The sequence below is a fragment of the Coregonus lavaretus genome (assembly GCF_964263955.1).
Source record: "Coregonus lavaretus genome assembly, chromosome: 11".
Lineage (NCBI taxonomy): Eukaryota > Metazoa > Chordata > Actinopteri > Salmoniformes > Salmonidae > Coregonus > Coregonus lavaretus.
In genome coordinates, this window is record NC_139998.1 from 26828946 (window position 1) to 26843905 (window position 14960).

Consider the following 14960-nt stretch of genomic DNA (forward strand, 5'->3'; position numbering starts at 1 on the left):
AAAACATGCTTCACTGTCCCAGTAATCACAGAGGGCACTGTATACAGTATAACATAAATACATAAAGAATGTAGAACTAAAAACACAAAAGGAAACATGAAAAAAGGCCTGTCAGCAGGTGACATGCACTGGAAGGTATTGTAATACCCGCTATTTAGCGCTGAAGCGCACATCAGGCAAACGCCCACACCAATAAATCCAAGGTGTAACCTTTTCATCACGGTTTAGCTTGCCATTAATATAGACCTTGTCAACAACAATATAGGCACAAAGTCAGTTGATCTATTTTCCTTAAGTATCGGGTAGAGTGTTTTCCACCTAATTGCCAAACAACGCTATGGCCACCTTCTGGTTTGGAGTATTTTAACAAGGCTGAATGGTTGACGACTTCAAGGTCTTTGCTGTGTGAACACAAAAGAGATTGACTGGTGACACTGTTCAGAGGTGCTAAGTACTGTCGGCAGGCAAACATTTGACAATCCTACCAGTGTGTGTGTGTGTGAGAGAGAGAGAGAGAGAGAGAGAGAGAGAGAGGAGAGAGAGAGAGAGAGAGAGAGAGAGAGAGAGAGAGAGAGAGAGAGAGAGAGAGAGAGAGAGAGAGAGAGAGAGAGAGAGAGAGAGAGAGAGAGAGAGAGAGAGAGAGAGAGAGAGAGAGAGAGAGAGAGAGAGAGAGAGAGAGAGAGAGAGAGAGAGAGAGAGAGAGAGAGAGAGAGAGAGAGAGAGAGAGAGAGAGAGAGAGAGAGAGAGAGAGAGAGAGTAAACAAAACAAAACTGAAGGAGAGGATGATGGGATCAGGTTATTATTTTCCACAGGAGCAAGAGGCTGTGAAAGCTGACAGACATGTTTTCCTCTCTTACTCATTACACACACATACACATCAATGTGAAACCAGAATGAGGATCAGAGGTTACATTTTATTTGGCTAATTTGATTTGTGCAACAACCAACCTGTCCAGTGTAAAATGGCAAGGATGTTATAAAAGTCTCTAATCTAGCAGAGACCTAGATATACTGTAAAACTGACTACAACTCACCTAGATATTCAGTCACAAATAAAAAACTGCTTTACAAAAACAGTCAGAGACTTAAAGGCATTTTCAAATTGGGTAGAGAGAGAGAGGGAGAGGGTGAGAGATCAAGAGAGAGAGGGGTGTATTCATTACGCCTGTTCTGTTGAAAAATGTTTTGCAACAGAAACGGTTTACTCCAATGGAAAACGTTTTGCAACGAAAATGAGTTTCTATTGGACAAATTCAGGTAGGTCCCTCCCCATTTCATTCCGTTTGCTCTGTTTGCTTCTGTTTGGTTCTTAAACGGTAAACGGATACTGTTGCAAGACGTAATGAATACACCCCAGGTCACAGCCTGCAATCTCATTGGGAACTTGTCACAATGTGCTGATTTCATTGGCTCTTGCTAAGGAATGGTAGAGTTTGATTGGCTTTGCCATAGAGCGTCTTATGACCGCCCATGGTTCTTCAGATGTTATTTTGGTAGAAATGTGATCACGATACAATATAATTACATTAATTAATAGAATATATCTCGCTCACATTGTCATGCCATTATTTCATCAATAGTTTCATTTTAAATCATTGAGTGATTGTGGTAATTGAGAGTCTGTTCATATAACCCTTTTTTTGGGATAAATCCTATTGCCTACTATTTACAGATCTCTTAATTAATCGTAAATCAGAAATGTGTTATGTTTATTTCACTTCCTGAACCAGTCTCTCTCGGGGCCAATCTGTGAACAGTGATATGTGTTTGTTTATTTGGATCTCCATTAGCTTTTGCAAAGGCAGCAGCTATTCTTCCTGGGGTCCACAAAAAACAAAACATGACAAGTAACAAAACACTGATACAATGATAGAAAAGGACAGTCACACAAATGTAAAATACAACGATATACAAATAATACCAAAACACATTTTTTATAATACTACAAACAATACACCAAATAAAATAATATGTGTGTTAGATTGTGTCTGTGTGTGCATGTGTTTGTTTGTGTGTGTGTCCCCGCTGTTCCATGAGATGTTGTTCAATCTTTTTTTAATGGTAATTTTGCTGTTGCTTGAGTAATTGGAGATGGGAGTTCCTTGCGATCATGGCTCTGTATGATACTGTGCATTGCCGTGAATTATTTTTGTATTATCATCTATGTGAATTTCAACTAACCGGTGCCCTCGCACATTGACTCGATACCGGTACCCCCTGTATATAGCCTCGCTATTGTTATTTTACTGCTGCTTTTTAATTCTTTGTTACTTTTATTTCTTATTATTTGGTTATTTCATGTTTTTTTTGTTTTTTTTTTGGTATTCTTTCTTAAAATTGCATTGTTGGTTAAGGGCTTGTAAGTAAGCATTTCACTGTAAGGTCTACACCGGTTGTATTCAGCACATGTGACAAATACAATTTGATTTGATTTGATTTGTTTTGGACATGGGGACTGTGAAGAGACCCCTGGTGGCATGTATTGTGGGGTATATAAGGGTGTCTGAGCTGAATGTTATTTGATTATGCAGACAATCTAACATTTTCATTACAGTAATGCTTCTCATAAAAATTAGAAGAGAAGCAGTTAATCTCTCATCAACCCTCAACCAGGAAAGACTGATGTTATCATCATGATGGTTTAGGAGGGTCAACCTGTGCACTGGGCAGATTCACTGTGTTTGAGAGGATCAGCCTGAGAAAAGCACTGCGCAGATTAGCTAATCTAGATCACTTCATCACATCAGATCTTTTCACATCAGATCTTTTTCAGAGCTGATCTGATTGGACAAGCACATGAAACATTCATGGACATTTAGCTAGCTTGCTGTTTCTAGCTAATTTGTCCTGGGAGATAAACACTGGGTTGTTATTTTACCTGAAATGCATATGGTCCTTTTATTAGCTGGATCTTTGTAGAATTTTTCCCCATTTTGAATCATATAAAGTTGTGTGTTCTCTACTTTGACAATTAATCCACTCATAAAAAGGGAAATTTAGTTTTTAGTTCGTTTTCTTTGATTAATCTCTCCTCGTTTATCATTCTTCTTCTTCTGTGGATTTTATATGGCGGTTGGCAACCAACTTCGATGTGCATTACCGCCACCAACTGGACTGGAGTGTGGACTTCGTTCATCTTTCAATCATGACGCGTGCAAGCAGTTTGGATGAAATTACTGAATAACATGCATGTGTATATTTATTTTGCGACGCTCGCGCATGTAACGCCAGGTGAACCAGGTATAGCAGATCCTTGTTACAGAGGTTAGGGGATCTAACTAGATGGCAGTGGGTTGGCTAGTGGACCTGAACAGCTGCTAGCGCTCAGGCCGACCGTTCTCAACACACAGCCTCTCTATTGGATGACAAAATTCATGTGACTAGGAATGACATCATGCAACATTAACGGCTGCCGTCATGGTAACGATGACATCATCAGACAATCTCCCGTGACTTCCTGATGGCACAGCAGAGCAGCATGCTGAAGATCATCCCAAACATCTGTGGAATAGAATGGGAAATGAAGAGTTATTTACTGTAGAGAAGTCTCTCTGTCAACCTGTCTGTCTATCTGTCTGTAATGGAGCGTAGTGGGATAACATGGTCTTCCGTTGCACTGTGTGTCTGTGTGTCTGTGTGTGTGTGTGTGTGTGCGTGCGTGCGTGCGTGTGTGCGTGTGTGTGTGTGTGTGTGTGTGTCTCACCATGATAACTCCAATAGAGATACCCACTCCTCCTATGATGTGCAGCTTGGAGTCAAACAATTCATCTATAGCATCAGGACAGCTCTGCAACACACACAAACATATTAAAGAGCGACTGCCTCTAAAAAGCAACTTCTCGTTTTGAAAATGTTGCATCGATGTTAGTCAGAAACGTTTATTCTAGTGTCAAAATTGACTACAAAGTTTTAAAATAATCATTTTGGTCAGTCTTGTCCAAAACTGAGATTTGCGAGATGATCGGGAAAAAAATGTATGTCACAGAATGAAGGGTATCTTAACAGATTTCCTTCGGTTGAGTTTATTTCACAGCTGACCCAATGTCAATTTGAATTGACATTATCCCTATGGGGCTAGTTAGGGACCATCAGTAAATTACACAATGTACATGGGACAATATTTTTCAATATTATTAGCTCCAAATGTTGATATTTTAAAAACCTCAAAGCAACTATATATTTAAAAAATGTATTTACAAATATTGAAAGCATTTAATTAGACAACTAAAAGATGTGCAACATGAAAATATTGTCCCATTTACATTGTGTAATTTATTGACGGTCCCTAACTAGCCTCAGAGATAGGCTATTCAATGTCAAACCAACTTTACCACGGTCGCACACCAACCAGCTGAAGCTAATTGGCGAAAGAACTTGGCTAGCCTATGCGACTTCAAGATGCAAGACCTGTTTAGACTGTTTTAAGTTATCTAGAAGGATGAGTGACTGTAACTTTATACTGTTTTGGCAGAGTGAATGTACAAACACTTGCCACGTGTGAGCACACACACAAGAGACGCCCGCATTAAACCCCCCCCCCCCCCCCCGCAAAGACAACTCTCGTTTTGCTTCAGTCATGGCCGCTGCATTTATTAATGACCAAGCTCAAAAACTAGGCCAAATCAGGAGGGGCTGTAGAGATACAGAATGAAGGGCTATAGAGATAAAGATGGAGGAACACCTGAACACAAACACAATCACAGAGCAGGGGGTTACCTTGGTGATGAGGCTATCCAGCCCGTCTCTTCGGGGACAGGTGTCTTTGGCAGAGTCCACAACGGAACCTGTGGGTCCACAGCAGTCCAACTGTAACACACAAGGTAGAATGGTCGCGAGCTGCCCAGTGACACAAGCCTACCAGACGAGCTAAACCATTTCTATGCTCACTTCGAGGCAAGCAACACTGAAGCATGCATGAGAGCACCAGCTGTTCCGGATGACTATGTGATCACGCTCTCTGTAGCCGATGTGAGTAAGACTTTTAAGAAGGTCAACATTCACAAGACCGCAGGGCAAGAAATATTACCAGTACGTGTACTCCGAGCATGTGCTGACCAACTGGCAAGTGTCTTCACTGACATTTTTAACATGTCCCTGACTGAGTCTGTAATACCAACATGTTTCAAGCAGACCACCATAGTCCCTGTGCCCAAGGACACTAAGATAACCTGCCTAAATGACTACCGACCCGTAGCACTCACGTCTGTAGCCAGTGCTTTGATAGGCTGGTCATGGCTCACACCAACACCATTATCCCAGAAACCCTAGACCCACTCCAATTTGCATACCGCCCCAACAGATCCACAGATGATGGAATCTCTATTGCAATCCACACTGCCCTTTCCCACCTGGACAAGAGGAACGCCTACGTGAGAATGCTATTCATTGACTACAGCTCAGCATTCAACACCATAGTGCCCTCAAAGCTCATCACTAAGCTAAGGATCCTGGGACTAAACACCTCCCTCTGCAACTGGATCCTGGACTTCCTGACGGGCCGCCCCCAGGTGGTAAGGGTAGGTAACAACACATCTGCCACGCTGATCCTCAACACGGGGGCCCCTCAGGGGTGCGTGCTCAGTCCCCTCCTGTACTCCCTGTTCACCCATGACTGCATGGCCAGGCATGACTCCAACACCATCATTAAGTTTGCCAACGACACAACAGTGGTAGGCCTGATCACCGACAACGATGAGACAGCCTATCGGGAGGAGGTCCGAGACCTGGCCGTGTGGTCCCAGGATAACAACCTCTCCCTCAACGTGACCAAGACAAAGGAGACGATTGTGGACTACAGGAAAAAAAAGAGGACTGAGCACGCCCCCATTCTCATCATCGGGGCTGTAGTGGAACAGGTTGAGAGCTTCAAGTTCCTTGGTGTCCACATCACCAACAAACTATCATGGTCCAAACACACCAAGACAGTCGTGAAGACGGCACGACAAAGCCTATTCCCCCTCAGGAGACTGAAAAGATTTGGCATGGGTCCTCAGATCCTCAAAAAGTTATACAGCTGCACCATCGAGAGCATCCTGACTGGTTGCATCACCGCCTGGTATGGCAACTGCTCGGCCTCTGACCGCAAGGCACTACAGAGGGTAGTGCGTACGGCCCAGTACATCACTGGGGCCAAGCTTCCCGCCATCCAGGACCTCTATACCAGGCGGTGTCAGAAGAAGGCCCTCAAAATTGTCAGACTCCAGCTACCCTAGTCATAGACCGTTCTCTCTGCTACCGCACGGCAAGCGGTACCGGAGCGCCAAGTCTAGGTCCAAAAGGCTTCTCAACAGCTTCTACCCACAAGCCATAAGACTCCTGTACAGCTAATCATGGCTACCCGGACTATTTTCACTGCCCCCCACACCCCCACCCCATCTTTTTACGCTGCTGCTACTCTATTAATTATTTATACATAGTCACTTTAACTCTACCCACATGTGCATATTACCTCAACTACCTCAACTAGCCGGTGCCCCCGCACATTGACTCTGCACCGGTACCCACCTGTATATAGCCTCCCTACTGTTATTTTATTTTACGTCTTTTTTTCTCAACACTTTTTTGTTGTTGTTGTTTTATTTTACATTTTTATTAAAAAATAAATGCATTGTTGGTTAAGGGCTGTAAGTAAGCATTTCATGGTAATGTCTACACCTGTTGTATTCGGCGCATGTGGCAAATACAATTTGATTTGATTTGATTTGATTTAGGTGTCCATCTGTTTTTATCTGTAAATGTGTATTGTCTCTGCTCCCAACCCCCCCAGACAAGGCTGCACACAAATTAAACACATGATTACCCCAGTCTGTATGAGACGGAGTGTCTCTCTCAGTGTGTCCTGTCGAGTGTTCTGGTAGTTCTGATATGTCTCCATGTAGAATTGAGTGATGTCATCAACCACCTGTAGGGTTGCAATGTGACACAAAGCAAGGAAAGAAATATAATGTAACACAGATAATAGCAGGGGAAGGGCTTTAATGTAACACAGAACAGGGGATGTAATATGTTTTGGGACCTTGCTTTGGTTGGAAAAACCCCAGATTCCAGCGGCGACCTCAATGGCGAATATGATGAGGAGGAAGAAGAAGAACTGCAAGAGACCGATACGCACATGAACCGCTTTGTATGTCATTTGACAAGTGTCCTCTGACACAAACCACTCCCCGGTCAGGAGGGACTTAGGACACACACACACGAAAGAGAGAGAAAACGAGAGAGAGACAGAGAAAGACAGAGAGAGAGAGAGACCAACCTGGTCTCAGTGCAGTTCATATTATTCTGTATGTAAATCATTTAGTATGTTTTGATGCGTTTTGTAGGTATTAATTTGTGGATGTCCATCACCCATTTCGTATGATATGTTACGAATTACAATTCGTATTATGTTACGAAATTGTAAAACGTACAATATGTTATGAATTTTCTAAACGTATGATATGTTACGAATTCTGGCTAGGTGGCTAAAGTTAGCTAGCGGCTATCATTAGCTAGGCTAGGGGTTAGAGGTTAGGGTTAAGGTTAGGGTTAAATTTAGGGGCTAGGTTAAAGGGTTAGGGTTAGGGTAAGGGTTAGCTAAAAGGATTAAGGGTAGGGTTAGGGTTAGGGGAAGGGTTAGCTAACATGCTAAGTAGTTGCAAAGTATCTATAAATGTGTAAGTAGTTGAAAAATTGCTAATTAGCTAAAATGCTAAAGTTGCCCATGATGAGATTCAAACTCGCAACCTTTGGGTTGCTAGACGTTTGCGTTATATGCCCACCCATCCATCCATCCCGACCAACAACCCTACTCTCGTTTTTGCCTTAAGTAACCATCTGTCTTATGTAACAATACCAAGCGTAACATATCATACATTTACTATTTCACGTCTAGTCTATGAGACCAGGCTGGACAGACAGGGAGACAGATACTGAGTTCTGGCCTTGAAACTGTTCTGTAAACAGTGATATACTGAAACAAAGAGGTACAGAGTATCTGACTACCAGCCCCAATAACAGTCCAACTAAACACCAAAGAGAAAGAGAAAGAGGAGGTATAGAGGTTAACTCACCAGCCCCAGCATACAGGGAGACTCCTGAATCGCTCCACAGCATCCCAGGAACCCCACCACCATCATCAACGACCCTGCTATTATCAGGATATACACACCTACACACACGCACACACACACACAACCACCAACATCAACAGAGCCCCTGCAGTGATATTTGATTATGTACACTGAACATAAATATAAACGCAACATGTAAAGCGTTTCCTGAGCTGAAATAAAAAAAATCCCAGACATTTTCCATATGCACAGAAAGTTTATTTCTCTCTTTTTTTTTGCACACATTTGTTTGCATTCGTTAGTGAGCATTTTTCCTTTGCCAAGATAATCCATCCACCAGACAGTGTACATAATCAAATATCACTGCAGGGGCTCTGTTGATGTTGGTGGTTGTGTGTGTGTGTGCGTGTGTGTAGGTGTGTATATCCTGATAATAGCAGGGTCGTTGATGATGGTGGTGGGGTTCCTGGGATGCTGTGGAGCGATTCAGGAGTCTCCCTGTATGCTGGGGCTGGTGAGTTAACCTCTATACCTCCTCTTTCTCTTTCTCTTTGGTGTTTAGTTGGACTGTTATTGGGGCTGGTAGTCAGATACTCTGTACCTCTTTGTTTCAGTATATCACTGTTTACAGAACAGTTTCAAGGCCAGAACTCAGTATCTGTCTCCCTGTCTGTCCAGCCTGGTCTCATAGACTAGACGTGAAATAGTAAATGTATGATATGTTACGCTTGGTATTGTTACATAAGACAGATGGTTACTTAAGGCAAAAACGAGAGTAGGGTTGTTGGTCGGGATGGATGGATGGGTGGGCATATAACGCAAACGTCTAGCAACCCAAAGGTTGCGAGTTTGAATCTCATCATGGGCAACTTTAGCATTTTAGCTAATTAGCAATTTTTCAACTACTTACACATTTATAGATACTTTGCAACTACTTAGCATGTTAGCTAACCCTTCCCCTAACCCTAACCCTACCCTTAATCCTTTTAGCTAACCCTTACCCTAACCCTAACCCTTTAACCACCAACATCAACAGAGCCCCTGCAGTGATATTTGATTATGTACACTGAACATAAATATAAACGCAACATGTAAAGCGTTTCCTGAGCTGAAATAAAAAAAATCCCAGACATTTTCCATATGCACAGAAAGTTTATTTCTCTCTTTTTTTTTGCACACATTTGTTTGCATTCGTTAGTGAGCATTTTTCCTTTGCCAAGATAATCCATCCACCAGACAGGTGTGGCATAGCAAGAATCTGCATGATCATTACACAGGTGCAACTTGTGCTGGGGACAATAAAAGGCCACTTTAAAATGTGCAGTTTTGTCACACAACACAATGCCACAGATGTCTCAAGTTTTCAGGGAGCGTGCATTTGGCATGCTAACTGCAGGAATGTCCAACAGAGCTGTTGCCAGAAAATGGCTTCTTCACCTGCAGGATCGTCTGAGGGGGGGGTACTAAGGAGTATTTCTGTCTGTAATAAAGCCCTCTGATTGGCTGGGACTGGCTCCCCCATGGCTGCACCCCTGCCCAGTCATGTCAAAACCCTAGAATAGGGCCTAAAGAATTTATTTCAATTGACAGAGTTCTTTATATGAACTGTAACTCAGTAAAATCTTTGAAATTGTTGCATGTTGGGTTTATATTTTTGTTCAGTATATGTGTGAGTGCATGCGTGCTTGCATGTGAGTGTTTGCATTACCTGTGAAGAAGACATAGGGAGATTCTGTTCCTTCAAACAGTCCTCTGGTCTTTGGGTCGAACCTCAACCACAACCCTATAGCCAGCACTCCTGTACCTGCAAGCTACCACAAACAGACACAAAATATTAGATATCATACACCTATCCCAGGGCATGGAAAGCCAGGTGAGAGAGCAGGTAGGGACATGTTGAGAAACAGGGTTATGTCAGGTTATATTATTATTATTTAATTTTTTGTCATTTAGCAGACGCTCTTATTCAGAGCGACTTATAGGAGCAATTAGGGTTAAGTGCCTTGCTTAAGGGCACACCGACAGATTTTTCACCTAGTCGGCTCGGGGATTAGAACCAGAGACCTTTCGGTTACTGGCACAACGCTCTTACCCACTAAGCTACCTGCCACCCGTGTGTGTGTGTGTGTTAGCTGACTTGGGGTAAGCTAACACACAGAGGAGAGAAGAAGAGGCCATCGGCCTGATTCCTTCATACAGTATCAAATCTACTACAGACTTACAACCAGAGCTGCTGCTGCTGCCACCACAGACACACACGCACGCACGCACACACACACACACACACACACACACACACACACACACACACACACACACACACACACACACACACACACACACACACACACACACACACACACACACACACACACACACACACACACACAGCCTCCTCAGTCAAATTAATTATTAACTTTAGCAGAGAGCCTTGATGTAGAATGGTGCTCTGCTCCATGGTGTGTGTATGTGTGTGCGTCTTCTGCAGTGATCAGACCAAACCTAACGAGGCCAGATAAACTCAGTAAATCGGGGTAGATTACTCATGCCTTGTTCTCCGTTCGGAGAAAATGGCCTAGTTAAAGAGAACATTCACCACACACACATACACACACTCACTCAAGCTAAGTAAAGTAGACCTACCCAGAAGAAGAAGTTGAAGATAAACATGATGTACTTCACACACCTGATCCTTCCGAACATTTCCATATTGCTAACGTGATCTCTCTGTGTAACAGAGCAATAACTAAATCATTAACACTTCTCTCCTATTTCCCTAGACAGTATCGCAGAGAGTGACTGGGATAAAGCAAGAGGAGAGATAAACAGAGCATAGAGTGATAGAGAAAGTAGTAGGGAGTAACTGTCAAGCCTTGGAGTCACCTGATCAGAAAGGTAGAGGAGGGGGAAGTGGGCTGGGGGGAGGGAGGATAGCGCAGACAACCTGGGTTCTACTCTGTGAATGATTGAGTTGGTTTCCTCTGTTAATGATTGAGTTGGTCTACTCTGTAAGTGATTGAGTTAGTTTGTTTAATCTAATCATGCTGCTTGCACTACACAACTACACTACTGCTAATACACCCTCAACAGCTGCAGAACCTAACACACACACACACACCCATAGATACTGTAGCTACCTACAGTCAGACACATGTTTTGAATCATGCAACAAGGGGAGCTCTGTTCTTTCATCTGCATTGGGCCTAAACGCATCACGCACCATCGCACACCCCACCAAGACACAACACAAAACACAACACACAAACATTCACACGCCAACGCTGAGTTATTGAAATGCTGTGCACACTGGAACTGGGTCACTCGGCCACCAGGGATTATTTGGCCGGTTTGTGTGTGTGTGAGAGATTATTTCACCTTTCACCAACAAGATTCCATTTATCAGTCCAGTCATGGCCAGCTAAATTACTGTTCCACTTTCCCCAAGCAGATACTGACAACCCCCCTCAGACAGATACACACATGCACACACACATGCGTGCGCACACACAAACACACTAACTGAAAATGGTAAATTATACGTAATGTTTTTGTATTACCAACAGTAAAATACTCTGACATTTTTTACATAATGTAAATTATGGTGCATTATCGGGAAATTTTGTGGGCGGGGAAAGAATTGCCGTATTTCAAATGGTACTGTAATTCCACCCCACATAATACAGTGCCGTATCGTATTTTTTGGCGCGCCAAAAAACGTTCTCCCACTAGTGGGTGCATGGTATTGTTGTTTCTGGCTCATTAACACTTTACCTAGCAGCCAACCTGCTTGCACCAATCCCTTGTATTCACAGTAAAATACTGTGAAATACAAACCCCTCCCCTCAATGAATTTCATTAATTCATCCATTCATATATTAATTCATTCCGATTGCGGTAGCATTTACTTTTACAGTATAATACTTTCAGTACTTACTTTGAAACAGTATTTATATTACAGTAGGTGTACTGTAATATGAAATACAGAATTATACTTGCCAGGAGCTGCCTGTAAGCTACTGTCAAATTCTCAGTTATCCCTTTACAATGCACATATAACTTTCATTGATGAAAGAAACCTGGAGAGGAACCAGACAGATTCACAGGGGAATCTTCCTCCTCTGGCTCTACACTGCCTCTACCCTGCATGTGTGGAATAAACCCTTAAAATAGGCTATAATTTATATGAATCAACCTGCTGTTGTCTGCAAGCCACAAGAACAACACACACACACAGCCCCTTTAATAGTATAAGTAGTGACTCACCCAGAAGATGAGATTGAAAGCGAACATCAGGTATTTGACGCACATTTCTCCTCCTGATAGAGCGGCCATAGCGACTACAGTGGCACAGTTCTCCTCTACTCTCCCTATAGTTTAAACTGTTATTAACAACGAACCCACCAAACAAAATTGTAGGCCTACTAGCCTAGTAATAATAATAATTATGGAGTACACAAAGAGAAATCCGTTCTCCGCTCACTCTTTCTCTGCCGCTGCTCTGCCGCTTCTCGTGCGCGTGTAGCTATCGACCCCCAGAGCGAGACCAAACCGCTGTCGGTCTGTCGTATCCTGCTCTTTCTCTCTGAATGTCTCACTCTCACTCTATCGCTTCTTCATTTAACGTAACACCACAAACTGTATATAAAAAGCCACATAGTATGACAGACATAAACTATATTATGAACAGATTAGGCTATTATCAGAAGAAGTTAAAAACTCTATGTTTGAATGTATGAACATTCTGTAGCCTATTTAATATCAATCAGTATTGGGATTCCCCAGCCACCCGTGCATTACGTAATGTATAAGCAGCGAAATAACGTCATCTCTCTGGACAATGACAGAGCGCGTGATAGTAATGAAATAGATAATCTAGTTTGATAAATAAATAGGCAGCATAGGCTAAATTAACAAACGGATGAATGGACAGCGAGCACTGATATTGGTGGGCTGGGCTGCTTTAACATTGTCCCGAAAGATAATTTTCCATCACATATTATCACACACAAACATATAAATATGTGATAGCCCACTTCTCTAGTTGTTGTTAAAGGGCCAGCCTCCCTTCTGTCGCTGTCTATTGTAGCCTCAGTCAGAGGAGGAAGGGGAGGACCATTCTACTCAGTGAATTTCTGAAATATCGCAAATAATGAAACAGTCAACATTTTATTATTTTTTAGATAAAACTATACCTGATTAAGACACACTGTTTTGCAATGAAGGTCTACAGTATTCTCTACAGTATCCTCTAGGGCAGGGTTCTTCAATTCCGGTCCTGGAGGGCCGGAACACTTCAGTTTTTTATTTCTACCTGGTAGTTAATTGCACTCACCTGGTGTCCCAGGTCTGAATTAGCCCCTGATTAGAAGGAGAGGATGAAAAACAGAGGTGTTTCGGCCCTCCAGGACCGGAATTGAAGAACCCTGCTCTAGGGTGTAGCCGGAAGATAGCAATTTTATATCCTCCTCTGGTTACATTGGCTTCAATACAAAACCTAGGAGGCTAATGCTCCTCACCCCCTTCCATAGACCTACATGGTAATTATGACGACTTCTGGAGGGCATCCTCCAACCAATCAAAGCTTTTGCAGTATGAACTAACATGTTGTCTATCCAATCAAAGGATCAGAGAATGAACCTAGTAGTATGCATGTGTGATTTAGAAGCTTGGTAACATTGTTGGATAGATTGAGATAGTGAATAGTGATAGTTGAGCATTTGTTGGCTATTATTCCACTTAAATTAGTTGCTTCAAACTACAGGAGATGGAATGGTAGATTATATATTGTTTCCTTGGTTACAGAACTTAATTTTTGTGTTGAGTTAGTGCAATTTATTTCAATTGCCTTGCTAACTTCTGTAGCAAGTATATAGCTAGCTACCATTTACATTTTAGTCATTTAGCTGACACTCTTATCCAGAGCGACTTACAGTTAAGTGAGCGCATACATTTTCATACTGGCCCCCCGTGGGAATCGAACCCACAACCCTGGCATTGCAAACACCATGCTCTACCAACTGAGCTACATCCCAACTGAGCGACGTCGTACGAGAGGAGCAGGAGTAGACGTGACAGCCCCCATTGATTTCGTTAGTCACTCTTACTCAGATATCATATTAAAAACATAAAAAACATTTCTCTACACCCTATAACAAAAATGTGCAGAATTGCACCAAATTAGCTGTAACTTTTTATGTTATGTGTGTGCTGTAGTGTCAGTGTAGTATGTGTGGGTAGGGTTCAGTGAGTGCCAGTTCAATAATGTTAATGCAAAAAAGGGGAGTCAGTGCAAATAGTCCAGGTAGCCATTTGATTAACTGTTCAGCAGTCTTATGGCGCTCCGGTACCGCTTGTCGCATGGTAGCAGAGAGAACAGGGGCCTTCCTCTGACACCACCTGGTACAGAGGTCCTGGATGGCAGGGAGCTCAGCTCCTGTGATGTACTGGGCCGTATGCACTACCCTCTGTAGTGCCTTGTGGTCGGATGCCAAGCAGTTGCCATACCAAGCGCTGATGCTGCCAGTCAAGATGCTCTCAATGGTGCAGTTGTACAACCTTTTGAGGATCTGAGGGCCCATGCCAAATATTTTCAGCCTCTTGAGGGGGAAGAGGCATTGTTGTGCCTTCTTCACGACTGTGTTGGTGTGTATGGACCATGTTAATTCCTTAGTGATGTGGACACCGAGGACCTTGAAGCTCTCAACCCGCTTTCTACAGCCCCATCAATTTTGATGGGGGCGTGCTCGGCCCTCCATTTCCTGTAGTCCACAATCAGCTCCTATAGCCTTGCTGACGTTGACGGAAAGGTTGTTGTCCTGGCACCACACTTCCAGGTCTCTGATCTCCTCCCTGTAGGCTGTCTCATCGTCGTTGGTGATCAGGCCTACCACCGTTGTGTTGTCGGCAAACTT

The 14960-nt window shown here is 43.0% G+C and overlaps 1 protein-coding gene across 2 annotated transcripts; it reads right to left on the reverse strand.

Annotated features, from left to right (window-relative positions):
- Positions 1-2321: 2321 nt before the first annotated feature.
- Positions 2322-12569, reverse strand: cd9a (CD9 molecule a). 2 transcript variants are annotated; one of them, XM_084171479.1, is made up of 8 exons: positions 12313-12569; positions 9758-9860; positions 8050-8147; positions 7017-7091; positions 6801-6902; positions 4718-4807; positions 3705-3788; positions 2322-3502 (listed from the first exon to the last, which is right to left on the reverse strand). In XM_084171479.1, the coding sequence occupies exons 1-8, from the start codon at positions 12379-12381 to the stop codon at positions 3437-3439; spliced, it is 687 nt and encodes a 228-aa protein (XP_084027605.1). In that variant the 5' UTR covers positions 12382-12569; the 3' UTR covers positions 2322-3436. The 2 variants fall into 2 exon arrangements, with proteins under 2 accessions (XP_084027605.1, XP_084027606.1); XM_084171480.1 differs by lacking the exon at positions 12313-12569 and adding an exon at positions 10693-10860 and having other exon boundaries at positions 3337-3502.
- Between the last annotated feature and the right edge of the window lie 2391 nt (positions 12570-14960).

Excerpts from the sequence above, each read along its gene's own strand:
- cd9a (XM_084171479.1), bottom strand. The coding sequence starts at position 12,381 with ATGGCCGCTCTATCAGGAGGAGAAATGTGCGTCAAATACCTGATGTTC. Across the intron at positions 8,148-9,757 it reads TCCCTATGTCTTCTTCACAG|GTGTGTATATCCTGATAATA; the intron begins GTAATGCAAACA and ends GCGTGTGTGTAG. Across the intron at positions 4,808-6,800 it reads TCCGTCTCATACAGACTGGG|TTGGACTGCTGTGGACCCAC; the intron begins GTAATCATGTGT and ends TGTGTGTTACAG.